This window comes from Pelmatolapia mariae, linkage group LG2 (genome assembly GCF_036321145.2).
Source record: "Pelmatolapia mariae isolate MD_Pm_ZW linkage group LG2, Pm_UMD_F_2, whole genome shotgun sequence".
Lineage (NCBI taxonomy): Eukaryota > Metazoa > Chordata > Actinopteri > Cichliformes > Cichlidae > Pelmatolapia > Pelmatolapia mariae.
Genome location: NC_086228.1, coordinates 24196579 through 24223589, shown reverse-complemented (window position 1 = coordinate 24223589; position 27011 = coordinate 24196579). Strand labels below are relative to the sequence as shown.

General features: G+C 41.7%; 1 protein-coding gene across 8 annotated transcripts; it reads right to left on the bottom strand.

The window, feature by feature from the left end:
• Nucleotides 1–448: 448 nt before the first annotated feature.
• Nucleotides 449–15989, bottom strand: LOC134643573 (uncharacterized). Of its 8 annotated transcripts, none has more exons than XR_010573514.1 (10): nt 13419–15965; nt 12991–13122; nt 12714–12782; nt 11640–11711; nt 11270–11350; nt 2750–10247; nt 2548–2638; nt 1700–2166; nt 1495–1585; nt 449–1114 (listed from the first exon to the last, which is right to left on the bottom strand). XR_010573514.1 is itself a non-coding variant. In XM_065469891.1 (5 exons), exons 1-5 carry the CDS (start codon nt 13020–13022, stop codon nt 10217–10219), a joined length of 285 nt encoding a protein of 94 aa, XP_065325963.1. In that variant the 5' UTR covers nt 13023–15989; the 3' UTR covers nt 5218–10216. The 8 variants fall into 8 exon arrangements, 2 of the variants coding, with proteins under 2 accessions (XP_065325963.1, XP_065325964.1); XR_010573510.1 differs by having other exon boundaries at nt 12991–14069; nt 15156–15965; XR_010573509.1 differs by having other exon boundaries at nt 12991–15965.
• Between the last annotated feature and the right edge of the window lie 11022 nt (nt 15990–27011).

The window sequence follows — 27011 nt, the reverse complement described above, 5'->3', positions numbered from 1 at the left end:
TCAGGCGGAAACTGAAGAATAATAATAATAACTAGAAAGCGAAAATTTCAGAAGAAATTTTAAGTGTGCCTATGCTACTGCCAATGAGTGTAGTTTGCCTTTAATGTGGTTCAACTAGTGCCGGTTGCCTTTTATAACACTAGAGGGAGCAAGATGCAACATGAGCATAGTTTGCTTTTTATACCACAAGAAGGAGGGAAATGGAATACAGCTGATTTTCAACTTAAAGCAAAGTAAGCTGTATTGTGATCTCTGTTATATGCGGCATACAGAGATGAGAGAAAGATGCTCCAGTTACATGATTACAAAATAAGTTAATAGATATAAAAGAAAATAAATTATGCTTTAGTGTCAGGTGTTCAAGAGAAGTTACAATTTAGATTTTACAGTTTTGAGTCGTTTAAAGTGGTAGAAAAAAAAGATGTCCATTAAGCGGTATTCAATTTGTATTTCAAAGGTATTTTAATGTCAAAGGGGAAAATACCACATGCAAATTATGAAATTTCCCATTGTGGGACTAATAAATGTATCATGTTATTCAAACAATATTTTGTACAGATACCATTTACAATAATGTATGACATTTAAACATGATATTTAGATTGTGGTAAATAGCAAAGCAATATAAAATAAAAAAGGAAAAGGAAACCATTCAAGTAACTTTATATTATGAACTGAAAAGTAAGGCAAAAGTATAAATGAAAAGCATACAAGCATTAATGTATATAGATAAACCCAACAATCATATGACCCCCTATGAGCAAGCACTTTGGCGACAGTGGGAAGGAAAAACTCCCTTTTGACAGGAAGAAACCTCCGGCAGAACCAGGCTCAGGGAGGGGCGGCCATCTGCCGCGACCGGTTGGGGTGAGATGTAAACAAATCCAAAACTGTCCACAGAGCTACAGGGGGCACACTGGGATCGCAACAGCAGCCATACAGGGAAACAGATTAGGATGTTCTTCCCAGTACTGAAGTGGGTCGGCTTTTCTTATGTGTGCGTTTTTCTCTGAGAGGTAGGTCTCCACTTTATTTTCTGTTGATGAGGCACTCACGTATACTTCTGGATAAGGGTCATTTGGAAGCAAGTGGTTGGCTGACTTTGCGAAAACAGCTAGAAACAGATAAAAGGAAAACACAATTTAAAATAATAAAACAAGAGACATCACAAAGTGCAGCTCTTCAGTTAGCAAACTGGCAAGTAATGAAGTTCTAAAAAATAATTGGAAAAACAAATCTAACTTTAGAACTAAATGACCCAAAACTATATTAAAAATGAAGTAAAAAAAAGAAATTGGCTTAATACTGGTGTCTTCTGATGAGGTAAGTCGCCATGCGAGGTAAAAACCACAGGTGGCTGTAATTTGGTGGCCTGTATACAGTTCCAATCCAAGCATGTAGTTGGTTTAAATGGGTTTAATACTGGTGTCTTTTGATCACTTGACTGTATATATAAACCTGTTGAACAAAAGGTGCATTTTAATTTCACTATACCTGCCCATCCTTGTAGCCGGTCTCTACTAGCATGGCACAGTTTCAAGATCAGTGTAGGGCTTCTCCACTGCCTTTACTGGACAGAACACATCTGAGGAGTTATGAATGGATGGATGACTTAATGAATGGATGAGATTATAGTTTGTTTCAAAGAATATCAATAAATGTTAGAATATAAAGTAAGAAACAAAAAAATACAAATGACCTGTTATGGCAGGGATCCCATCAGGTGCAGTCTTTCTGTTCACGTTTCTGGTCAGCTCTTCAATGGATGAGAGCACATCAGCAGTCTTATCTATCAGTTCCCACTGGTGAGCTGTCCTTGTTGGTGGTAGAGTGTGTTCAGAAAAACTCCCTTTTAACAGGAAGAAACCTCCAGCAGAACCAGGCTTAGAGAGGTGCAGCCATCTGCTGGGACCGGTTGGGTGAGATGTAAACAAATCCAAAACTGTCCACAGAGCTACAGGGGGCACACTGGGATCGCAACAGCAGCCATAGAGGGAAACAGATTAGGATGTTCTTCCCAGTACTGAAGTGGGTCGGCTTTTCTTATGTGTGCGTTTTTCTCTGAGAGGTAGGTCTCCACGTTAGTTTCTGTTTATGAGGCACTCACGGATACTTCTGGATAAGGGTCATTTGGAAGCAAGTGGTTGGCTGACTTTGCGAAAACAGCTAGAAACAGATAAAAGGAAAACACAATTTAAAACAATAAAACAAGAGACATCACAAAGCGCAGCTCTTCAGTTAGCGAAATGGCAAGTAATGAAGTTCTAAAAAATAATTGGAAAAACAAATCTAACTCTAGAACTAAATGACCCAAAACTATATTAAAAATGAAGTAAAAAAAAGAAATTTGCTTAATACTGGTGTCTTTGGATGGGGTAAGTTGCTATGTGAGGTAAAAACCACACGTGGCTGTAATTTGGTGGCCTGTATACAGTTCCAATCCAAACATGTAGTTGGTTTAAATGGGTTTAATACTGGTGTCTTTTGATCACTTGACTGTATATATAAACCTGTTGAACCAAAAGGTGCATTTTAATTTCACTATACCTGCCCATCCTTGTAGCCGGTCTCTACTAGCGTGGCACAGTTTCAAGATCAGTGTAGGGCTTCTCCACTGCCTTTACTGGACAGAACACATCTGAGGAGTTATGAATGGATGGATGACTTAATGAATGGATGAGATTATAGTTTGTTTCAAAGAATATCAATAAATGTTAGAATATAAAGTAAGAAACAAAAATACAATTACCTGTTATGGCAGGGATCCCATCAGGTGCAGTTGCAGTCTCTCTGTTCACGTTTCTGGTCAGCTCTTCAATGGATGAGAGCAGTCTTATGTATCAGCTCCCACTGGTGAGCTGTCCTTTTTGGTGGTAGAGTGTGCTCAGTTGCAAAGACACTAAGATCACTTGGCAAGTCCATATCCCTCACAACCTTGCAGTCATTTTGTGTTAGTGAATTACACAATAAATGGGGTTGTGATAACTGTGATATGTATTTAGAACACCTGATTGGAGGCAGGCGTATGGCTGTGATATGTAAAGGTGATCAATCAATGTGTGTTTTTCGGTAGTTGCAGCAGTAATAAGTTGTGCATATCCTCTTGACTGAAACAGTTCTTGGATGGGTTTTTTTCCTCTGCTCATAAGGTCCTCATTGAAATCTCCACAAACAATAATTGGTTGGCAATTCATCATTTCCAATGAGTCCAAAAGACATTGCATTTGTGGTAAAAACCTCACGTGGCTGTAATTTGGTGGCCTGTATACAGTTGCTATCAAAGCTGTGACTGGCGATTCAACCTTGATAACAACAAATTCAAGGTCAGTCACATTTTGCAGGTATTTTCGAGACTCTGCTATAAGAACTGTTTTGTAGTACATTGCAACTCCACCGCCATTTACCTTTGCCATGTCTGTATGGTTTGTGTAAGAGACGTGTCTGTTGCGTGTGGCCATGTTGTACTGTTCCAGCTGGAAGCGGGGAGAAACTGATGATCCAGACAAGTGAGTTTCTGTTATGCATAAAACATCAGCAAGGCTGACTTCATGGTGGCATCTCATGTCCTCCATGTGAGTTGGGAGACCTTGTGCATTGTGATGGATAATTGTCAATGTGGGGACTGTGGGAACAACTGATTTTAAGAATTGCAACAGTGGTCTTGCATTCTCAAATGATGCATGTCTCATATTTTTGAGTGCATCTGTGATGGCAGGATCAGCATAGATTTTCCTTTCATCAAAGTCTGTGATGTACAGTCCTTTAAGTGAGGTTGTGCGGCTGAGTGCGACATAGGCCATTCCAGGCTCAAAAACACGCTTCAAACATACTACTGCTGACTCCATTGTCATGCCTTGTACTTTGTGAGCTGTACATGCAAAGGCCAACTTCATTGGAAATTGCCTGCGAAGAACTCCTTTTTTACTTGTAGATTCTTCACATTTCTCAATATATACGAGGTTGTCTGAGGATCCTTGTATTTTTCTGCGAAATTTTTGCCCAGAATTTTGATTGTCCAGCGTAAGTCCAATGAGATTCACAGTTTTTGGTCCATCCTGTGTGGTTGTCACAATGTTCGTGATTGTTCCAAATGTCCCATTAACAAGCCCATCTTCAACATCCAAATTTCTAATAATCATAACACGCACTCCAGGTGCAGCTTGTATGTTATCAGGTAAATCTCTTTTGTTGCCTTTCATCATATCTGCCAGGAGGACCATCTCACCCGTCCGTGGGTCTTTTCTGTAGTCTTCGGCCTGAATATTTATGATATCAGAATGAAGAGCAGTTACAGTTGCTGAATTGTGTTTGTCGACCTCTTTGTTTGTAGCATAAATGTGTAATACATTAGATGGACAGTCTTTTATGTCATGGATAGCCTGTGTGAGCAAGGCTTTATCATTGGCTTCAAGAGAATTTGTTTTTTGCTTCACTCTTATCCTGTTCAGAACTTCAGCAAAAGAATGATCATCTTTCTGTCGCATGATTTCTGTCAGGTTGACCATGTGGAAATAGTCTTTCCAGAGATCAAAGACATTGTCCTCGTACACACAGAGTGGTTTGGCTTTTCCAAGGGGTGGCAGCTGGTAAAAGTCTCCTACTGCAAGGATAGACATCCCACCAAAAGGCTTCTTGTTTCCTTTGATCTGCTGAAGTCTCCAGTGGATGTAGGCAAAAAGGTCTTTAGAAACCATAGATATCTCATCAATGACCAGAATCTCTGCATTTGAAAGTGAAGCTCTCACTTCATCCAGTGCATTGCCCAATCCCTGATACGGCGGTTTTAAAGATTTTGGCAGCTTTAGCAGAGAGTGCAGTGTTTTCCCAGATATGTTAAAAGCTGCAGTGCCAGTAAATGCAGTCAGCAGTACTGCAGGGTAGGACATGTCTGCTTGGTCACGGAATCTGGGGAGTTGGTGCAAAATCTTTGTTGCCTCCTCATATATGCACTTGATAACATGTGATTTTCCACAGCCAGCTCCTCCAGAGACAAAATAAAAGAACTGCTCAGGACAGTGACCCCACACAAGTTTGAAACACCACTCACGCACTGCGTAGAATATGGATGCTTGGGTTTCATTTAGACTTTGGTACATTTTTCTGACAAAGTCTGGGCTCAGCTTAGGTGCTATGATTGCTGGCATGGTTCCACTGTTGCTACCACTGACTTGGTAGTCTGGAACAATGTCCATTTCATTTTCGTCAGTCTCGTGTCTGGATTGTCGTTGGGCCACACACTCTAAACGATCTACTTCAACCTCAGGTGCAAAGGTGTTCCATGCATTGATAAGTGGGCCTTGTTGTTCAATCTGTTCCAATGCCCTTTCCATTGTTTTGCCATGGCTTTCATAACGCTTTTTGTTAAAGGTAACAATTGGCCGTACTGCAAAACCATGTTTTCGTCCACTTTTGTAGAACTGTTCGGATGTGGAGTGTTCTGTGTTTTTAAAGTCATCATTTGATCGATGTGGAAAATAAAGTTTTAGTAGTCTGCTATAAAACTTTTCTGGATGTTTCTTTTCTGAGAAGCGAGGATATCTGATTATTGCAGGTTTCCCTCTTGTTCTCTTTTGAATATAACCCATGTTATTCAAAAGAGGGATGGCATTTTTTGACTCTGTTTCACGGCTGTAGAGAATCCTGTACTCTGAAGCAAATTCAGCCAAACACATTCTTTCAAACTCAGGTGTTCTGGGTCTGTTTGCATATTTTTCTGGCAATCCAGACATCCACACATTTTCATCATCTGGTGCCATGCTTTGCAACCTGCTCATCGGGAGACTCATTTTCAGGGCATCATCATCAGTCTGTATGAACACCACACTGCGTGAACACTTTTTTAGTGGCAGGCTGCATGTCCTTGCCACGGATTCCTGGGCACTGACTTCTCTGTGTTTAGCATATGCCTGCATTATCTGTTTCATTTCATCTCTTTCATTGACATTGGACTTTTTTACCTCCTGGATGACTCCATTAAGAAATTGTGTCATCTCAAATTCGGGTTTAGAGACATAAGACATCATGTACATCAGGCAGCTGTAGTCATCAATGACATATTGGATGTCCATGTTGGCATTCCAGGCTCTCAGTAGATCTGCATTGTATGCATTCACCCAGCAGTCATTAGGTTCACGCTTTAAGAGGATGACATGGCCATTGCTTAAATTGAAGACACAATCCAAGTATTGTTCATAAGTTAATTTGCATTTGTGAAGCAGCTCAGACAAGTCTTCAAACGAGGAATTTGGGTCACAGAGCAAATCTCTCAATGGCTGGAGTTTTTCTTTGGCCTCTTTCTGTTTTTTTGCGAGCGCCATTCGTCTGTTTTTTTGCTTTTGTTTTTCATTTGTGCCTTTCTCCTTACTTGTGCTATGCTGCTTATCATTGTGATCATCGTCATCATCTGGGCTTGGGAAAGTGATCATTGTTTGGTCTACAGGTAGTTTGGGGAACCCAAACCTACATGACACATTACCTTTTTTGCAGGATCTGGAGTGATTTCTGCTGTGGACTTGAACCTCAGACACAATTTTGTGAAGTTCAGGATCGGCATTTTGGTCAGGCATCTTACATGTTATGTACTTGTCAATAAATTTGTACACGTGGTCTTCAAGGTCGCTTCCAAATTTAGGTGCATCTTTGACCCAAACCAGTAAATGGATATGAGGGCTACCTCTGGCCTGAAACTCCACTCGATAAAAGTAATCTTCTACTTCACCGATGGGCTGTGCTGGGGACAGGATCAGTGTTGTCATTAGTGCATCGACTCTTTTTTCAAACAATCGCATCACAGTCACAGGGTTGCTTCGGAGAATTTCACACTTTGTGTTCCAGTCAAGTTGTGAAAAATCCACTTGTTCACCTTGTTGAGTTTTTATGACCTCAACAACCTCAGGCCATCTCATTTCAGCAGCTGAAAATGTCAGGAAAAAAGTTGGCTTTCCTAACTGTCTGACCATAGCATGCAGATCTTTCAGTGCCTTTTCCCAATAGGCTGGAGTACCTCTCAGAGGTTTCATGAAGCGTGTTGCATCTTTGTTATTTATCAGTCTCTCCACTTCGTCTTTATTTTGAAGCATTCTGTTACTAATTCTACGTCCATCCTTTGTGATTGCCTTACCTTTGCGCAATTGGATGGACATGCTGTTTGTAGCCATGTGTGTTTCTGTTACAAACTGTGCAAAGAATAGGTAGCTTTGGTCAGTTGCAAAGCGTGTATCTGCAGAGAACAGCCGTGTATTAAAATACATGCTTGGGGACAGTTTGACTTGTCTGGCTTCATCTAATGTGTTCTGTCCAGTTGGGAACTGCACAGGAAAGGCCATGGCTTCAAGTTTAGGAATAGAGAAGAAACCAACAGGTCTATTTCCTTGGGCGGGTGCAATGCTAAATATTCCTTCACCATATGATAAAATGTCCTGTGCTATATCTGGTGGTTGCATACAGGTGTCTAGAACAAGACCAGGGCGAAGTTCTTCCTTTTCTTTCTCCGTATCTTGTAAGGGCTCTCCATTTGACTGTTCAGGCTCCAATAGTTCGTTTACATCATGACATGGCTCAAGTATTCCAGCTGTTGTTTCCTCAGTGGTTCTTCTTTCTGGTACAATTTGGTTGTCAAAGTTTCTGGGCAGTGCATCTTGAATATCTGTATCAGCAGTGTCATGTTCCGTCTCGATTATCTGATTATTTGTGGGATCAGCAAAAGTTGCGTCATCATCAATAGATACATCTTTGTATTCTGAATGCATCTCTTTTAGCTTTGATAAGCCTGCTAACACATTCTTCATGTTCACAGTGTAGAAGTGTTGGTATCCTTTGAATCTGATGTGTCTTTTCAGTTGTACTTGCAGGAGCTGGGCTTCATTGCTAGGTCTGGGAAGACAGTTTACTGTGGTTTCCACGTCTGACGGTACACAAACAACAGCCCCATGTACGGCTCTTTGTTGTCCTTTTGGTAATGCAATGATTTTGGCAAACGGGAGAATTTTAGCAATCAGTTGTCGTTCTAGTACATTTAATTGACTCAGTTCAATTGGGATGGGTGCTAGTGCTAAATTGTTTGCCACTGCGATGGAAGAGATCTTTCCTCGTTGTAGGTGGCTGTCACAGTTGTAGCAAATCCACTCTTGCATTCTTTGTTTTGGAAAGGTACAATTAGCTGTACATTCACTATCACAAACATGGACAAATTTTCCTGTCAAGCAGGTGTCAACAATGTGACTATTTTTAACATACTTTGATCTTTTGCAGTGTTTTACTTGATTAGGAAACAGAGTTCTGTGGCACACTGTACAGACATGGGTGGGTCCTAACTTAATTGTTTCACGGAAAGCTAATGTGGCTGCTTGCATCACACTATTCACTACAAGCTGGGGCTGTGCTTCAGACTGTGGACCCTGCTGGAATTGTGTTACTAGTCGTCTGTATTTCTTCTTTATTCTCTGCGCACACAACTTTTTATAAATGGCGAAAGATGCAGTGGTAGCCATTTTGTGTCTCTGGTACTCTGCACAGCGCTGTATATGGTGCAGTCTGAATTGTGAGTCATTATGATACCTGGCATGAATTGATTTTTTTTGTTTGTGCCTGTATTTTGGATCCGATGCATATTTTGTTCTTATATATGCCCTCTTCCTTTCTCTGACATCATCCTCTCTGTATTTCTGGCTCATGTATTTTTTTTGTCTGCTTTGAAAGTCAGCATCCGTGTTGTACCTTTGGACCAGATATTGCTTCTGTCTGCTTTGAAAGTCAGCATCCGTGTTGTACCTTTGGACCAGATATTGCTTCTGTCTGCTTTGAAAGTCAGCATCCGTGTTGTATCTTCGGAACACATATTGTTTCTGTCTGGTTCGAAAGCTGGCATCTGTGGTATATCTTCTGATAATGTAGTCTCTCTTTTTTTGTTGAAAATGAGGATCATTTTGGTATCTCTTCACATTGTGGGCTTTTATCTTCTCTTGAATATGAGGATTTGCATAATAATCTTTGGCTGATAACAGTTTTTGTTTATGGCGATGACAGTTTTGAGCATATTGAGTTTTCACAGCCTGTAATTTTTTCATTCTAAATTCAGGAAAGCAGGCATATCGTTCCTTTTCGTGTCTTCTTTTGTTTATCTTCTTTGTCAAGTCTTCAGATGAAGATTTTTCTTTAGCTTTTACATGCTGCTTGTGACTTTTTTGAGCTTGACGAATAGCTTTCCCACGTCGTCGTTTATTTAATCTGCACACATTTCTTGTTTTTTGGGGGGGTTTATCTATGACTTTATCTCTTTCATTATTGAGTTCAAGATTTTCTTGTTGTTCTGTTTGGATGTTGCTTGTTGGATCAACAGATGTTTCAAGTTGATGTTCACAAATTTGATTTGAAGCCATTTTGTCTTGTTGCGGGTTTAAAGCACTTTCTAACATTGTCATGTAGGTTTGGGCTGATTCTGGTTGAGGCACTTGCACAGTGGGATTTGTGATTTGTGGTTCATCATTTTGTGGTGATGTAGCTGTTGCTCTTGGTGTTGCTTGAGTTGACTGTGCAGGCTGTTCGTTGTGAGTGCTGACTCTTTTGAAAGAAACAGGCACAAACTCATATCTTGCATACCTGCCTTGATTTTGAAAAAGGTTATGAAGGTGGGTGATCAGGTCATTCACATGAGTGAAAGTGAGCATGACTGCTGTTCCATTTGGCTGGGGTAAACCTGCTGCACTTCTTGAATGTGAATCAAATAATCCATACCTCCCAGATTTGTCACGGAAAACTGCAATGCACTGAGGTGAGACCATGAGCAAAGCATAGCTCACATCTGTTGACAGACATACAAGACGACTAGCAAGAGGCAACCACCACTCTTTTCTTTGATAAGTTTTGTCTGCTGCTTTCAGGTATCCATACCTTATGTTGTCCATTTTCACACTGTAGACATTTATGTCAGCATGAACTTTTTTGGGCAGTTCCTCTATGGTCAGATGATTTTGTGTATAACGCCTCTCCTGCTGAAGATTTGTTTTAATCCAACAGTAGAGTGCATCTCCCTGTTCAAGCACCTTATCAAGTCGGGCTGTGTTGAACTGGTGTTCCTCATTAAGGTAGGCCAGGAATGTGAGGGCATTGCATGTGCACTGATGATTTCGAGAGAATTCTGTGTACCTTTCATCACTTTGACAATGAGTTGCACTGACACGCCAGAAGTGCTGAACTGCGTTGCTCTGTAGCTCCTCTGTCAGTAGTTCTTCATTTGTGTTGTGGAAAGGCTGATCAAGGAATGTAAAGGTGACACATGTTATTGTTTAGTATTTAATGATATGCATTTCACGGTTGAGTAAACATATGTAACTCTTGGTACAATGATGTAAGACATTTTTAATTGGCAAGAGTTGTATAAATTTAGATTCTTGTAAAGTAAAAACATTTTTTTTTTAAATTTGGTAAAATAATCAAACAATGTTCAGGCAAATGAAGCCAAATTATGTCACTCCTCAATCATATTACAGCATAATCGAAAGAGACAAGCAGAAAGACAGTGACAGGAACAGTGAGAGAGAGTGGGAGAGAGCAGAGGTGGGAAGTAAAAATGACAAATATTTTAGATATCTGTAATTTGCTTTAGAGGTGTTTTTTTTAATGACCTTTTACAAAGGTCATATCTGTACCTTCTGCTCCTCATATTTTCAAAGCAGTTAATTTCTTTCAGTATAACACATTATTTTAGGTTGCTGCGGGCCTTCAAACATCAACTAAATTGCAGCCTAAATACAAATGAAAGGAAATCCTGTTTACGTATTATTCGTAAGAGGATCTCAGATGCTCTTAAATTAGATGTAATTCATTCACTGATTTCAGATTAAACCAGATGGCTCTGTACATGTGCCATAAAAAACACGTTTCATAGTTGTGTTACGTTTTGTAAAGAAATGACACAAAATTCAGTTACAGGTTAAATGTGATTGAAACAGAACACACTGACATTCATCTTGAGAAAAGATGAGTGTCACAAAATGTTTGTATTTATTTGCACTGCTTTTCACTGTGGATGTCAATTTATCTGAAGCTTTAAGTATAAAATGGTATAAAAGTATTCAGAATAATAGATATAGAAATAGCTAAACAGACAGACAGCTGTTGAGATGTCTGCATTTTAGGAGTCTGATGAAAGAAACTGACAAATGTACATGTTTAGTCTAACATTTTAGTATATTTAGTACGAGTTAGCAAGCACACTTAAGGTGAAAGACTAAATATCAACCCCGGTGATTATACATAGGGTTAGGCTTACCTTTTTAGGTGGAGAATTTGATGCCGTGTGGAAATCATCGGTTGCCCAGACTCGTTTTGCTGGTGGACGAGTTTCTGAACTCTGATAATACAGTTAATCAAAATTAGAAAACCTACTAACAGAGTTGAAACAGAGTGTAACACTGGATACTTTAAAGAAAACATGAAACAGTAGCGGTTACTAAACTTACAAAGCAATAAAAAAAATCCAGCTGTTTGCATAACTACTAAGAAATTTGAAAGTGAGTGTAACTTTAAAAACTTTAAACAAAACTAACAGAAGCGAGACAACAAAATTCTTACTGTTTGCATAAGGCCAACATGTAACCATATCCATAATCCTTAATGGAGGAATACCGTTTTAAAGTTACCTTGCTGCCTGGAGGACATAAGGAGGTGGATCTATTCTCCGTTTCCAAGGACAAGCTGGCTGGTGCTGTCTGCTAACCCAGGCAAAAAAGAATATAATGTTAAGACATTAAGTGACCTGACACTTTAATTTCACTTTACAATGCAATGCATGGCATGAACTGTTATGCCAGTTGGGTAACATTATAAGATAGAAATGGTCAACTGTATGGGTAAGTGTTATAAAAATATATTGTATGTGCTCACTACCACATCAGAATTACCTGTTCAGAGCTATAAAATAAAAATAAAAAACCCTTTGTCATATTTTCCTTTGTTTTGGATAGAAATTGGACAAAATTGAGTTAGCAAACATGCTTTAAGTGAAAGACTACATATCAACTGTGGTTATAGACACCAAAGATCAGATATATACAGACTGGGTAGGGCTGCTCAATTAATCAAATTTTAATCGAAATCACGATCTGAGCTTTCAACGATAATTAAAAAGGACTGAGCAGATTATTAGCACCACCCTCGTGCTGTACTCTCACGCTGCTCCGTGCGGCAAATCGAGCACACCTCTCTGTGTTTTGAACACGCGTCACAACAATTAAGAGGAGCTAACAGAGGGAAGCTCGGAAAGCTAAGCAGAAGTTATTTGGAGAGGAGAGTGACTGCCGTTGGTTGAAAAGAGGTAAAAAACAAAAAACAAAAAAACTTCAGTGGGGTGGAAACATTATGGGTTCGCGAAGTCAGACGTGGATCAAGTAGACATAGTGTGTAAACTTTGCTACAATGTCGTAGCTGCACCACGGAGCAACACTGCAAAGTTCACTAAACATACATGTTTACGTTTTTCATTTATTTTTTATATTGCAAACATTTACACTGTTATCAGTATTTGCACACTATTTTATGACAATCTTTAAAGCCATTATTCAATACATCGTTATTGTTAAATACATATTGTCAAATAATGGAGATCTAGATTTCAGTGAAAATAATCATGATTATCATTTTTGCCATAATCGAGCAGCCCTATGTGTGGGCATACCTTGTAATTTGTTAATAGAGGAATATTTTTTGATGTTTACCTTGGTACATGGGGAACATAAGGAGGTGAGTCTATCCTGTGTTTCCAAAGATAACCTGGCTGGTGCCATCTGCAAACCCAGGAAAAAGGGTATAGAAGACATTAAGTGACCTGACACATTCATTTCATTTAAATGTTCTGTATACCATGCACTGTTATGCCAGTTGTGTGACATTATAACAAAAAATCCTAAACTGCATGGGTAAGTGTTCTTAACTGTCTCAAACGTGTTTTGAAAACTGTTCAACTGTCTGTGATCACTACCATATCCTCATTACCTGGTCAGATGGAAAACTACTGACTGCCTCATCTTGGTTGTGGCCAGAGAGCACTGGGACAGCAGGATCGACCAGGTCAAGTGGTTTCCAGCGCTTCTTTTGTGCCTGGGATCTTTTATTTTTTCTCGGCATCTGGTAGAATGTCAACATAAAAACAGAATATTAATTATTGGCATTTCAAGCAATTTGTTATTCTAACCCTCTGATACATTGACAGACAAGATGACTACAAGAACAAAAAAAAAAAAATCTCTTTTCTTTAAATAGACATATTGATAGTGTCACTACCCGGTGTTAAGGCTTTGTTAAGTTCCATAACAGTTTGTATATTGTAATTGAGAAAGTGATTACCTTGAAAGTTGGGAGGCAGATTTGTTGACCACGACAGTTACTTCGTTTTGGTGTACAGTAATTGGGAAAGTAATTACCTTGCAAAGCTGGGAGGCAGTGTTGTTGCTGAGACGCTGGTCGAATGCCAGCAGCAAGCAAACCCAGATGTTCACAGTCCTACTTAACACCTCAAACTTTTCAAACAAATCTTACAAGAACATTTGGCAAAGTGATTGGCTTGCAAACTTAGGAGACAGTCTTGTTGCCCACAACAGTTTTTTTATAGAGTAATTGGAAAATTGGGTACCTTGCAAGGCTGACAGGCAGTCTCGTTGCTGGGAGGCGGTCTTGTTGGTGGGGCTCTGGCAGAATGCCAGCAGCAAGCAGACCCAGATGTTCACAGTCCTACTTAACACCTTAAACTTTGCAAACAAACCTCACAGAACAATTAGCAAACTGATTGGCTTGTAACACTGAAATGTAGCCTTGTACTGTCTGGTTTAAATTTCCTACTGAGAGACAAAGAGGAACTTTACTGTTTGGAAGGGAGTAAAAACACTGTACCATCTAATCTTAAAAGTTTTAATTACAAACAACAGCTCTGGAATAAAATGACATCCAGCGCTAAACACACCTATTTTTTTCTAAATATCAGCTGAATACATACATAGAAAATATAAGGGGGGGGGGGGGGCACTTACCTTGGCTGAATCAAGAGTTGAGGTATTAAAGGGTGCTGTAGTTAACGCCTTATAAAGACAGACAAAGAAAGGTGTGAAACGCGACTACAACGCAGTTATTGTTTCGTACGCGGTGAGAGTCGCATCTTAAAAGTTTCAATTACAAACGATACCACTGGAATAAAATCACAGTCATTTTGTAGATATCAGCGCTGACTATCCGCTAACTGGCTTTAGCATCGTGCCGAACGTGCCGAAACAAAGAAATCGATAAAGAAACACACACACAAAAAATCACTTTCAAAGCTAAATTTCAAACCAGAGACAGAGATACGCTTACGGTGTGTCATAGTAAATCACTTTCAAAATCAATTTCAAACCGGGAGATGCTTAATATCAGCTAACTAGCCAGCAACAAAACCACGAGACAAAGAGAGGTGTGAAACCCGACTACAATGAAGCCATTTTTTGAGAGTCGCATCTTAAAAGTTTCAATTACAAACGATACCACTGGAATAAAATCACAGTCATTTTGTAGATATCAGCGTCAAGACACAGAAAAGCACTTTTAAAGGTCAATTTCAAAACCGGAAGAGGGACAGAAACGCTTGCCTTAGCTGACTATCCGCTAACTGGCTTTAGCATCGTGCCGAACGTGCCAAAACAAAGAAATCGATAAAGAAACACACACACAAAAAATCACTTTCAAAGCTAAATTTCAAACCAGAGACAGAGATACGCTTACGGTGTGTCATAGTAAATCACTTTCAAAATCAATTTCAAACCGGGAGATGCTTAATATCAGCTAACTAGCCAGCAACAAAACCACGAGACAAAGAGAGGTGTGAAACCCGACTACAATGAAGCAATTTTTTGAGAGTCGCATCTTAAAAGTTTCAATTACAAACGATACCACTGGAATAAAATCACAGTCATTTTGTAGATATCAGCGTCAAGACACAGAAAAGCACTTTTAAAGGTCAATTTCAAAACCGGAAGAGGGACAGAAACGCTTGCCTTAGCTGACTATCCGCTAACTGGCTTTAGCATCGTGCCGAACGTGCCGAAACAAAGAAATCGATAAAGAAACACACACAAAAAAAAAAATCACTTTCAAAGCTAAATTTCAAACCAGAGACAGAGAGATACACTTACCTTGTAAAAGCTTACGGTGTGTCTTAGTAAACACTTCAGAAAATCACTGTAAGTTCAAGTCCAAAGCAGAGGAGGGGGGAAAGACGCGTTACCGGTGAAGCGATAGCCACGCTGTCTCAGAAAATCATGTCTACGGTCAATTTCAAAGCGGAGGAGGGGTGTCGTCATTGCGTAGTGTCGTCATACGCTAGCGGTGCTAGCGGCACTAGCTAGCTAGCCGGCTATCAGCAACACGTAAGAGCACTGTCTGTAATATGGGATGTCTTGATAAAACGAGCAGATATTTGAAGTTTACACACCTACATTCTCGCCTGAAAATATCTTAAAAGTTGATTTTGTGACCTAGAAACACTAATAAAAGACATATAAAACGAAGTGGTGGCCGCCATTGTTTACTCTGCAGAGGCGTGCTATGAATTGTGGGATATGGAGTTTTCGCCCAAGCATAGATCTTTTCACCTGTACTACTACGGCTATACCACTAGAGAGAGCCAACACACCACAAATGAAGTCTGTTTCTATGGGGCCAAAAGTAGAATCTTTCTCAGGAACCTAGAAATTGGCCCAAATTTGCACTAAAATCTAAATATTTCAAAAACTATAAAACTCATGAACACCAAAAGTCATACCATACTAGCCCAGCTCCAGCCGCACAAAATGATGTAACATATGTAACCCTAATGTCAAAACTGTTTGGCAGAGGAGCGCGGGAAAATTTTCACTAAAATATTAATATTTAAAAAACTATAATAGACATAAACACCAAAAGTCATAGCACACCATTCCAGATCCAGCCGCACAAAATGAGGTAACATATATGAAGCTTGTCTCAAAACTGCGGGGCGAGATTTGCTGCAAAATTTCAGGCGGAAACTGAAGAATAATAATAATAAGAATAATAAATCCGAGCAATAGTAATATGTGTGCCTCTTGGCATAGGCACACATAATAATAACTAGAAAGCGAAAATTTCAGAAGAAATTTTAAGTGTGCCTATGCCGCTGCTAATCAGTGTAGTTTGCCATTCATACAGCTACAGACAGCAAAACTCAGAAGAGCAGCCATTCTCCACCATGAATTATGGTAAAAACAAACACCGCTCGCGCCTCACAGATGACAGTTTACAGTTTTGGGTAAAGATGAAGTGACTTTGTACAGCCCCGATTTGCAGACGCTGTGCACACAGGTTCATGAGCAGAAGTTCCATTGTACCACGGCAGACACGACAATGTTTGCACGAACACGCTTTGAACCAGTACGTTATGGACCACTTTTCACACATGGTTGGTGTACCCACCCAGCCAGCTGTAGCTTTTCAACTCACAGCCCAACACACACCCAAAAAACAGCCGAGAGAGCACAGACTACGCCCGAGAGGCGTGATTGCAGGTGCCGCTCAGGTGGGTCCACCTCCCCTGCAGCGGCACTGCAGACCACGCCCCGCCACACACATCAAACACGTAAAATAAATATTTATGCACTTTTGCATTCACTTTTTGTTTTTTGTTATTTTTACACAGTGTTCTGAATGATGAACAATGGTCTACAGCCAATCTTGTGTATTATTATACAAACTTTGGTTGTAAGATTCAGATAACTATTTAATAAAAGCTAAATATTTTATATGAGAGTAAGAAAGAAAAGTATATCTTTGTGTCCACCTTTCTCTGTTAATGCCCTACCTGGCCCCCTGGCAAAAGCTTTGCTAGATCCGCCCCTGCACAGTTACCAGCTGTCAGCTACACAAAAAAAGGAGCTTGGTGTATATTCCTCTCTCAGAAACAGTTCGTAATTTCCCTTCAACTCATTCATGTCACCTAAGGGTAAACCTGTTTCTCCATCACCAGTTCAGCTCTGATGATTCAGTAAGGACATCTGGTTTGGAACAGCCGTTTTTACAGCTGTGGCTCCAGCAAACATCAGCTGATACTAGAAATTAAAAGCAAATGAATTCTAACAACAGCTGATCAAGCTTAAACGTGCTGCTGTTGTTTAGCGATAAACAAACAAGAGAGAAAAGCCGATCATTGATCAGTTTCATGACTGAAGTTTCAACAGGCGAGAGAATGACAGGGGAGGCTGTCATAAAGTTCAACATCGGTAACATCGGTAACTTAGCGTGCACACAGCTGTATACAAACTCCGTCCCCGTCGTGCTAGCTAGCACGCAGTACGAGTTATTGTAAGTGATTGAAAAAGTCAGCACAATGAAAATAAACTACACCTAAACTCGGTTTATATCTGACCCAAATAGAGTGCAGGTCATAACTTCTTACCTGAAATTCAGTTCACCTCACGCTCCTGCCTTCGCTTTCCCTGATCCACGATTGACCTCCGCGTTAGCAAACACCGGTCGATCGGCGGTACCCTCACCGCCTTGTATGTCTCGTTCGCGGCATGTCCTTTCTGTCACACACCGGTGGATAGCTGCCCTCTGTTGTAGCTCCACCACCAAACAACTCAGTTATTTTTTCCACATCGACCAGCATCATCGGCCCATATAAACGAAAAATAAGTCCAACTAAGACACAGACCCTTGCCGAGCGATCGGGCGATTAAACAAATTTTAGCCACCTCACTATCAGCCAAGCCTGGGTGGTTTTTCACGAAGGGTCGCTAGCCGCGCTAGCTAGCTAGCCAGCCGGCTATCAGCAACACGTAAGAGAACTGTTGCTAAATAAACTACACCTAAACTCGGTTTATATCTGACCCAAATAGAGTGCAGGTCATAACTTCTTACCTGAAATTCAGTTCACCTCACGCTCCTGCCTTCGCTTTCCCTGATCCACGATTGACCTCCGCGTTAGCAAACACCGGTCGATCGGCGGTAGCCTCACCGCCTTGTATGTCTCGTTCGTGGCATGTCCTTTCTGTCACACACCGGTGGATAGCTGCCCTCTGTTGTAGCTCCACCACCAAACAACTCAGTTATTTTTTCCACATCGACCAGCATCATCGGCCCATATAAATGAAAAATAAGTCCAGCTAAGACACAGACCCTTGCCGAGCGATCGGGCGATGAAACAAATTTTAGCCACCTCACTATCAGCCAAGCCTGGGTGGTTTTTCACGAAGGGTCGCTAGCAGCGCTAGCTGGCTAAGCTAGCGGCGCTAGCTAGCTAGCCGGCTATCAGCAACACGTAAGAGAAATGTTGCTAAATAAACTACACCTAAACTCGGTTTATATCTGACCCAAATAGAGTGCAGGTCATAACTTCTTACCTGAAATTCAGTGCACCTCACGCTCCTGCCTTCGCTTTCCCTGATCCACGATTGACCTCCGCGTTAGCAAACACCGGTCGATCGGCGGTCGCGGCATGTCCTTTCTGTCATACACCGGTGGATAGCTGCCCACTGTTGTAGCTCCGCATTATAGCACCACCAAACAACTCAGTTATTTTTTCCACATCCAGCTGTAACTCCGATTCTGTGCGAGCATTTGCGAGAGACCGGGGAGGTGAAAGGAGAGAGAGAGTCCCCTCGCTGTGCATTTGCAGCCAAGTGCGGCAGCTAGCTAGGTAGCCGGCTAGCTGTCAGGCAGGACCAAGGTCGTCAGAGCACTGTCGCTAATATGATAAAACAAGCAGATATTTGAAGTTTACCTACCTACATTCTCGCCTGAAAATATCTTAAAAGTTGATTTTGTGACCTAGAAACACTAATAAAAGACATATAAAACGAAGTGGTGGCCGCCATTGTGTAACTCGGCAGAGGTGTGCTATGAATTGTGGGATATGGAGTTTTCCACCAAGCATAGAAGCCATTGTGTTTACCGTAACTATTCAATGGTTCGCGCAACCTTAAAACCTCCAATGGTTCCTGAAAGCAGCGAGGCTGTGCGCGCCATTGATATTGTCATCATTACGGTATCCAAATAAGGGTAGACAGGCTGTACCACTCCCGGCATACCACTAGAGAGAGCCAACACACCACAAATGAAGTTTGAAATTTGTTTCAATGGGACCAAAAGATGGCGCCAACACACCACAAATGAAGTCTGTTTATTTGGCGCCAAAAGATGAATTGGCCTAAATTTGCACTAAAATCTAAATATTTCAAAAACTATAAAAGTCATAAACACCAAAAGTCATGACATAATAGTCCAGCTCCAGCCGCACAAAATGATCTAACATATGTAACCCTAATGTCAAAACTGTTAGGCAGAGAGGCGCGGGAAAATTTTCACTAAAATATTAATATTTAAAAAAATATAAAATTCATAAACACCAAAAGTCATAGCACACCATTCCAGATCCAGCCGCACAAAATGAGGTCACATATATGAAGCTTGTCTCAAAACTGCGGGGCGAGATTCGCTGCAAAATTTCAGGCGGAAACTGAAGAATAATAATAATAAGAATAACTAGAAAGCGAAAATTTCAGAAGAAATTTTAAGTGTGCCTATGCCGCTGCTAATCAGTGTAGTTTGCCATTCATACAGCTACAGACAGCAAAACTCAGAAGAGCAGCCATTCTCCACCATGAATTATGGTAAAAACAAACACCGCTCGCGCCTCACAGATGACAGTTTACAGTTTTGGGTAAAGATGAAGTGACTTTGTACAGCCCCGATTTGCAGACGCTGTGCACACAGGTTCATGAGCAGAAGTTCCATTGTACCACGGCAGACACGACAATGTTTGCACGAACACGCTTTGAACCAGTACGTTATGGACCACTTTTCACACATGGTTGGTGTACCCACCCAGCCAGCTGTAGCTTTTCAACTCACAGCCCAACACACACCCAAAAAACAGCCGAGAGAGCACAGACTACGCCCGAGAGGCGTGATTGCAGGTGCCGCTCAGGTGGGTCCACCTCCCCTGCAGCGGCACTGCAGACCACGCCCCGCCACACACATCAAACACGTAAAATAAATATTTATGCACTTTTGCATTCACTTTTTGTTTTTTGTTATTTTTACACAGTGTTCTGAATGATGAACAATGGTCTACAGCCAATCTTGTGTATTATTATACAAACTTTGGTTGTAAGATTCAGATAACTATTTAATAAAAGCTAAATATTTTATATGAGAGTAAGAAAGAAAAGTATATCTTTGTGTCCACCTTTCTCTGTTAATGCCCTACCTGGCCCCCTGGCAAAAGCTTTGCTAGATCCGCCCCTGCACAGTTACCAGCTGTCAGCTACACAAAAAAAGGAGCTTGGTGTATATTCCTCTCTCAGAAACAGTTCGTAATTTCCCTTCAACTCATTCATGTCACCTAAGGGTAAACCTGTTTCTCCATCACCAGTTCAGCTCTGATGATTCAGTAAGGACATCTGGTTTGGAACAGCCGTTTTTACAGCTGTGGCTCCAGCAAACATCAGCTGATACTAGAAATTAAAAGCAAATGAATTCTAACAACAGCTGATCAAGCTTAAACGTGCTGCTGTTGTTTAGCGATAAACAAACAAGAGAGAAAAGCCGATCATTGATCAGTTTCATGACTGAAGTTTCAACAGGCGAGAGAATGACAGGGGAGGCTGTCATAAAGTTCAACATCGGTAACATCGGTAACTTAGCGTGCACACAGCTGTATACAAACTCCGTCCCCGTCGTGCTAGCTAGCACGCAGTACGAGTTATTGTAAGTGATTGAAAAAGTCAGCACAATGAAAATAAACTACACCTAAACTCGGTTTATATCTGACCCAAATAGAGTGCAGGTCATAACTTCTTACCTGAAATTCAGTTCACCTCACGCTCCTGCCTTCGCTTTCCCTGATCCACGATTGACCTCCGCGTTAGCAAACACCGGTCGATCGGCGGTACCCTCACCGCCTTGTATGTCTCGTTCGCGGCATGTCCTTTCTGTCACACACCGGTGGATAGCTGCCCTCTGTTGTAGCTCCACCACCAAACAACTCAGTTATTTTTTCCACATCGACCAGCATCATCGGCCCATATAAACGAAAAATAAGTCCAACTAAGACACAGACCCTTGCCGAGCGATCGGGCGATTAAACAAATTTTAGCCACCTCACTATCAGCCAAGCCTGGGTGGTTTTTCACGAAGGGTCGCTAGCCGCGCTAGCTAGCTAGCCAGCCGGCTATCAGCAACACGTAAGAGAACTGTTGCTAAATAAACTACACCTAAACTCGGTTTATATCTGACCCAAATAGAGTGCAGGTCATAACTTCTTACCTGAAATTCAGTTCACCTCACGCTCCTGCCTTCGCTTTCCCTGATCCACGATTGACCTCCGCGTTAGCAAACACCGGTCGATCGGCGGTAGCCTCACCGCCTTGTATGTCTCGTTCGTGGCATGTCCTTTCTGTCACACACCGGTGGATAGCTGCCCTCTGTTGTAGCTCCACCACCAAACAACTCAGTTATTTTTTCCACATCGACCAGCATCATCGGCCCATATAAATGAAAAATAAGTCCAGCTAAGACACAGACCCTTGCCGAGCGATCGGGCGATGAAACAAATTTTAGCCACCTCACTATCAGCCAAGCCTGGGTGGTTTTTCACGAAGGGTCGCTAGCAGCGCTAGCTGGCTAAGCTAGCGGCGCTAGCTAGCTAGCCGGCTATCAGCAACACGTAAGAGAAATGTTGCTAAATAAACTACACCTAAACTCGGTTTATATCTGACCCAAATAGAGTGCAGGTCATAACTTCTTACCTGAAATTCAGTGCACCTCACGCTCCTGCCTTCGCTTTCCCTGATCCACGATTGACCTCCGCGTTAGCAAACACCGGTCGATCGGCGGTCGCGGCATGTCCTTTCTGTCATACACCGGTGGATAGCTGCCCACTGTTGTAGCTCCGCATTATAGCACCACCAAACAACTCAGTTATTTTTTCCACATCCAGCTGTAACTCCGATTCTGTGCGAGCATTTGCGAGAGACCGGGGAGGTGAAAGGAGAGAGAGAGTCCCCTCGCTGTGCATTTGCAGCCAAGTGCGGCAGCTAGCTAGGTAGCCGGCTAGCTGTCAGGCAGGACCAAGGTCGTCAGAGCACTGTCGCTAATATGATAAAACAAGCAGATATTTGAAGTTTACCTACCTACATTCTCGCCTGAAAATATCTTAAAAGTTGATTTTGTGACCTAGAAACACTAATAAAAGACATATAAAACGAAGTGGTGGCCGCCATTGTGTAACTCGGCAGAGGTGTGCTATGAATTGTGGGATATGGAGTTTTCCACCAAGCATAGAAGCCATTGTGTTTACCGTAACTATTCAATGGTTCGCGCAACCTTAAAACCTCCAATGGTTCCTGAAAGCAGCGAGGCTGTGCGCGCCATTGATATTGTCATCATTACGGTATCCAAATAAGGGTAGACAGGCTGTACCACTCCCGGCATACCACTAGAGAGAGCCAACACACCACAAATGAAGTTTGAAATTTGTTTCAATGGGACCAAAAGATGGCGCCAACACACCACAAATGAAGTCTGTTTATTTGGCGCCAAAAGATGAATTGGCCTAAATTTGCACTAAAATCTAAATATTTCAAAAACTATAAAAGTCATAAACACCAAAAGTCATGACATAATAGTCCAGCTCCAGCCGCACAAAATGATCTAACATATGTAACCCTAATGTCAAAACTGTTAGGCAGAGAGGCGCGGGAAAATTTTCACTAAAATATTAATATTTAAAAAACTATAAAATTCATAAACACCAAAAGTCATAGCACACCATTCCAGATCCAGCCGCACAAAATGAGGTCACATATATGAAGCTTGTCTCAAAACTGCGGGGCGAGATTCGCTGCAAAATTTCAGGCGGAAACTGAAGAATAATAATAATAAGAATAATAAATCCGAGCAATAGTAATATGTGTGCCTCTTGGCATAGGCACACATAATAAATCCGAGCAATAGTAATATGTGTGCCTCTTGGCATAGGCACACATAATAATAATAATAAATCCGACGAATAGTAATATGTGTGCCTCTTGGCATAGGCACACATAATAACTAGAAAGCGAAAATTTCAGAAGAAATTTTAAGTGTGCCTATGCCGCTGGTAAACAGTGTAGTTTGCCATTCATACAGCTACAGAGAGCAAAACTCAGCAGAGCAGCCATTCTCCACCATGAACTATGGTAAAAACAAACACCGCTCGCACCTCACAGATGACAGCTTACAATTTTGGGTAAAGATGAAGTGACTTTGTACAGCCCCGATTTGCAGACGCTGTGCACATAGTTTCATGAGCAGAAGTCCCATTGTACCACGGCAGACCCGACAATGTTTGCATGAACACGCTTTGAAGCATTACGTTATGGACCACTTTTCACACATGGTTGGTGTACCCACACAGCCGGCTGTAGCTTTTCAACTCACAGCCTGACACACACCCAAAAAACAGCCGAGAGAGCACAGACTACGCCAGAGAGGCGTGATTGCAGATGCCGCTCAGGTGGGTCCACCTCCCCTGCAGCGGCACTGCAGACCACGCCCCGCCACACACATCAATCACGTAAAATAAATATTTATGCACTTTTGCATTCACTTTTTGTTTTTTGTTATTTTTACACAGTGTTCTGAATGATTAACAATGGTCTACAGCCAATCTTGTGTATTATTATACAAACTTTGGTTGTAAGATGCCCTACCTGGCCCCCTGGCAAAAGCTTTGCTAGATCCGCCCCTGCACAGTTACCAGCTGTCAGCTAAATAAAAAAGGAGCTTGGTGTTTATTTCTCTCAGAAACAGTTCGTAACTTCCCTTCAACTCATTCATGTCACCTAAAAAAAAGGTAAACCTGTTTCTCCATCACCAGTTCAGCTCTGATGATTCGGTAAGGTCATCTCCTGGTTTCCACCAAACTACACCTAAACTCGGTTTATATCTGACCCAAATAGAGTGCAGTTCATAACTTCTTACCTGAAATTCAGTTCACCTCACGCTCTGACCGGCAGCCGCCTGCTTCTCCTGCCTTCGGTTTCCCTGATCCACGATCTACCACCGGTTGATCGGCGGTCGCCTCGCCGCCTCGTTCCCTGCATGCTCTGTCTGACACACACCGGTGGATAGCTGCCCTCGGTTGTAGCTCCGCGTCAGCGACCACCAAACAACTCAGTTATTTTTTCCACATCGACCAGCATCTGGACAATCCACCGCCTTTCACTGTTTGTACCGTTACTAAAAAAAACCCCTCATCGGCTCATAAAAACGAAAAATAAGTCCAGCTATGACCCTGAGTCAAAAAGACAGCCAGTTAGCTAGCTAGCTGTCTAGCTCTTTGCAGGCACCGAAACCATCAGAGCTAATATGGGATGTCTTGGTAACACGAGCACATATTTGAAGTTTACATCTGGCCAATCCACCACCTTTCACTGTTTATACCGTTACTAAAATGAATAAATAAATAAATCATTTATTTATTTAAAATAAGTCCAGCTGTGACCACGAGACTTTACGAAGGACCGGGTGTGAAACCAGAGTAAGCCGCTCTCACTGTCATCCAGGCCGGCTGTAGCTTGTTAGCAAAGCCGCGCTAGCCACACTAGCCAGCTAGCCTCAAGCAGAAACGACATCGTCAGAACATTGTCGCTAATATGGGATGTTTTGACAAAATGAGCAGATATTTGAAGTTTACACACCTATATTCTCGCCTGAAAATATCTTAAAAGTTTATTTTGTGACCTAGAAACAGTATTAAGAGGAAAATAAAAACTAAGTGATGGCCGCCATTGTTTGACTCGGCAGAGGCGTGCTATGAATTGTGGGATATTGAGTTTTCCACCAAGCATTACCGTAACTTTTGAATGATTTGCGCAACCTTAAAAATTCCAATGGCTCCTGAAAGCAGCGACGCTGTGCGCACCGTTGATATTGTCATCATTACGGTAATCCAAATAAGGGTAGACAGGCCGTACTACTCCCGGCATACCACTAGAGAGAGCCAACACACCACAAATGAAGTTTGAAATTTGTATCAGTGGGACCAAAAGATGGAGCCAACACACCACAAATGAAGTCTGTTTCTATGGCGCCAAAAGAAGAATCTTTCTAAATTTGCACTAAAATATTAATATTTAAAAAACTATAAAAGTCATAAACACCAAAAGTGTATACCATACTAGTCCAGCTCCAGCCGCACAAAATGATCTAACATATGTAACCCTATTGTCAAAACTGTTTGGCAGAGAAGCGCGGGAAAATTTTCACTAAAATATTAATATTTAAAAAACTATAATAGTCATAAACACCAAAAGTCATAGCACACCATTCCTGATCCAGCCGCACAAAATGAGGTAACATATATGAAGCTTGTCTCAAAACTGCGAGGCGAGATTCGCTGCAAAATTTCAGGCGGAAACTGAAGAATAATAATAATAACTAGAAAGCGAAAATTTCAGAAGAAATTTTAAGTGTGCCTATGCCGCTGGTAAACAGTGTAGTTTGCCATTCATACAGCTACAGAGAGCAAAACTCAGCAGAGCAGCCATTCTCCACCATGAACTATGGTAAAAACAAACACCGCTCGCACCTCACAGATGACAGCTTACAATTTTGGGTAAAGATGAAGTGACTTTGTACAGCCCCAATTTGCAGACGCTGTGCACATAGTTTCATGAGCAGAAGTCCCATTGTACCACGGCAGACCCGACAATGTTTGCATGAACACGCTTTGAAGCATTACGTTATGGACCACTTTTCACACATGGTTGGTGTACCCACACAGCCGGCTGTAGCTTTTCAACTCACAGCCTGACACACACCCAAAAAACAGCCGAGAGAGCACAGACTACGCCAGAGAGGCGTGATTGCAGATGCCGCTCAGGTGGGTCCACCTCCCCTGCAGCGGCACTGCAGACCACGCCCCGCCACACACATCAATCACGTAAAATAAATATTTATGCACTTTTGCATTCACTTTTTGTTTTTTGTTATTTTTACACAGTGTTCTGAATGATTAACAATGGTCTACAGCCAATCTTGTGTATTATTATACAAACTTTGGTTGTAAGATGCCCTACCTGGCCCCCTGGCAAAAGCTTTGCTAGATCCGCCCCTGCACAGTTACCAGCTGTCAGCTAAATAAAAAAGGAGCTTGGTGTTTATTTCTCTCAGAAACAGTTCATAACTTCCCTTCAACTCATTCATGTCACCTAAAAAAAAGGTAAACCTGTTTCTCCATCACCAGTTCAGCTCTGATGATTCGGTAAGGTCATCTCCTGGTTTCCACCAAACTACACCTAAACTCGGTTTATATCTGACCCAAATAGAGTGCAGTTCATAACTTCTTACCTGAAATTCAGTTCACCTCACGCTCTGACCGGCAGCCGCCTGCTTCTCCTGCCTTCGGTTTCCCTGATCCACGATCTACCACCGGTTGATCGGCGGTCGCCTCGCCGCCTCGTTCCCTGCATGCTCTGTCTGACACACACCGGTGGATAGCTGCCCTCGGTTGTAGCTCCGCGTCAGCGACCACCAAACAACTCAGTTATTTTTTCCACATCGACCAGCATCTGGACAATCCACCGCCTTTCACTGTTTGTACCGTTACTAAAAAAAACCCCTCATCGGCTCATAAAAACGAAAAATAAGTCCAGCTATGACCCTGAGTCAAAAAGACAGCCAGTTAGCTAGCTAGCTGTCTAGCTCTTTGCAGGCACCGAAACCATCAGAGCTAATATGGGATGTCTTGGTAACACGAGCACATATTTGAAGTTTACATCTGGCCAATCCACCACCTTTCACTGTTTATACCGTTACTAAAATGAATAAATAAATAAATCATTTATTTATTTAAAATAAGTCCAGCTGTGACCACGAGACTTTACGAAGGACCGGGTGTGAAACCAGAGTAAGCCGCTCTCACTGTCATCCAGGCCGGCTGTAGCTTGTTAGCAAAGCCGCGCTAGCCACACTAGCCAGCTAGCCTCAAG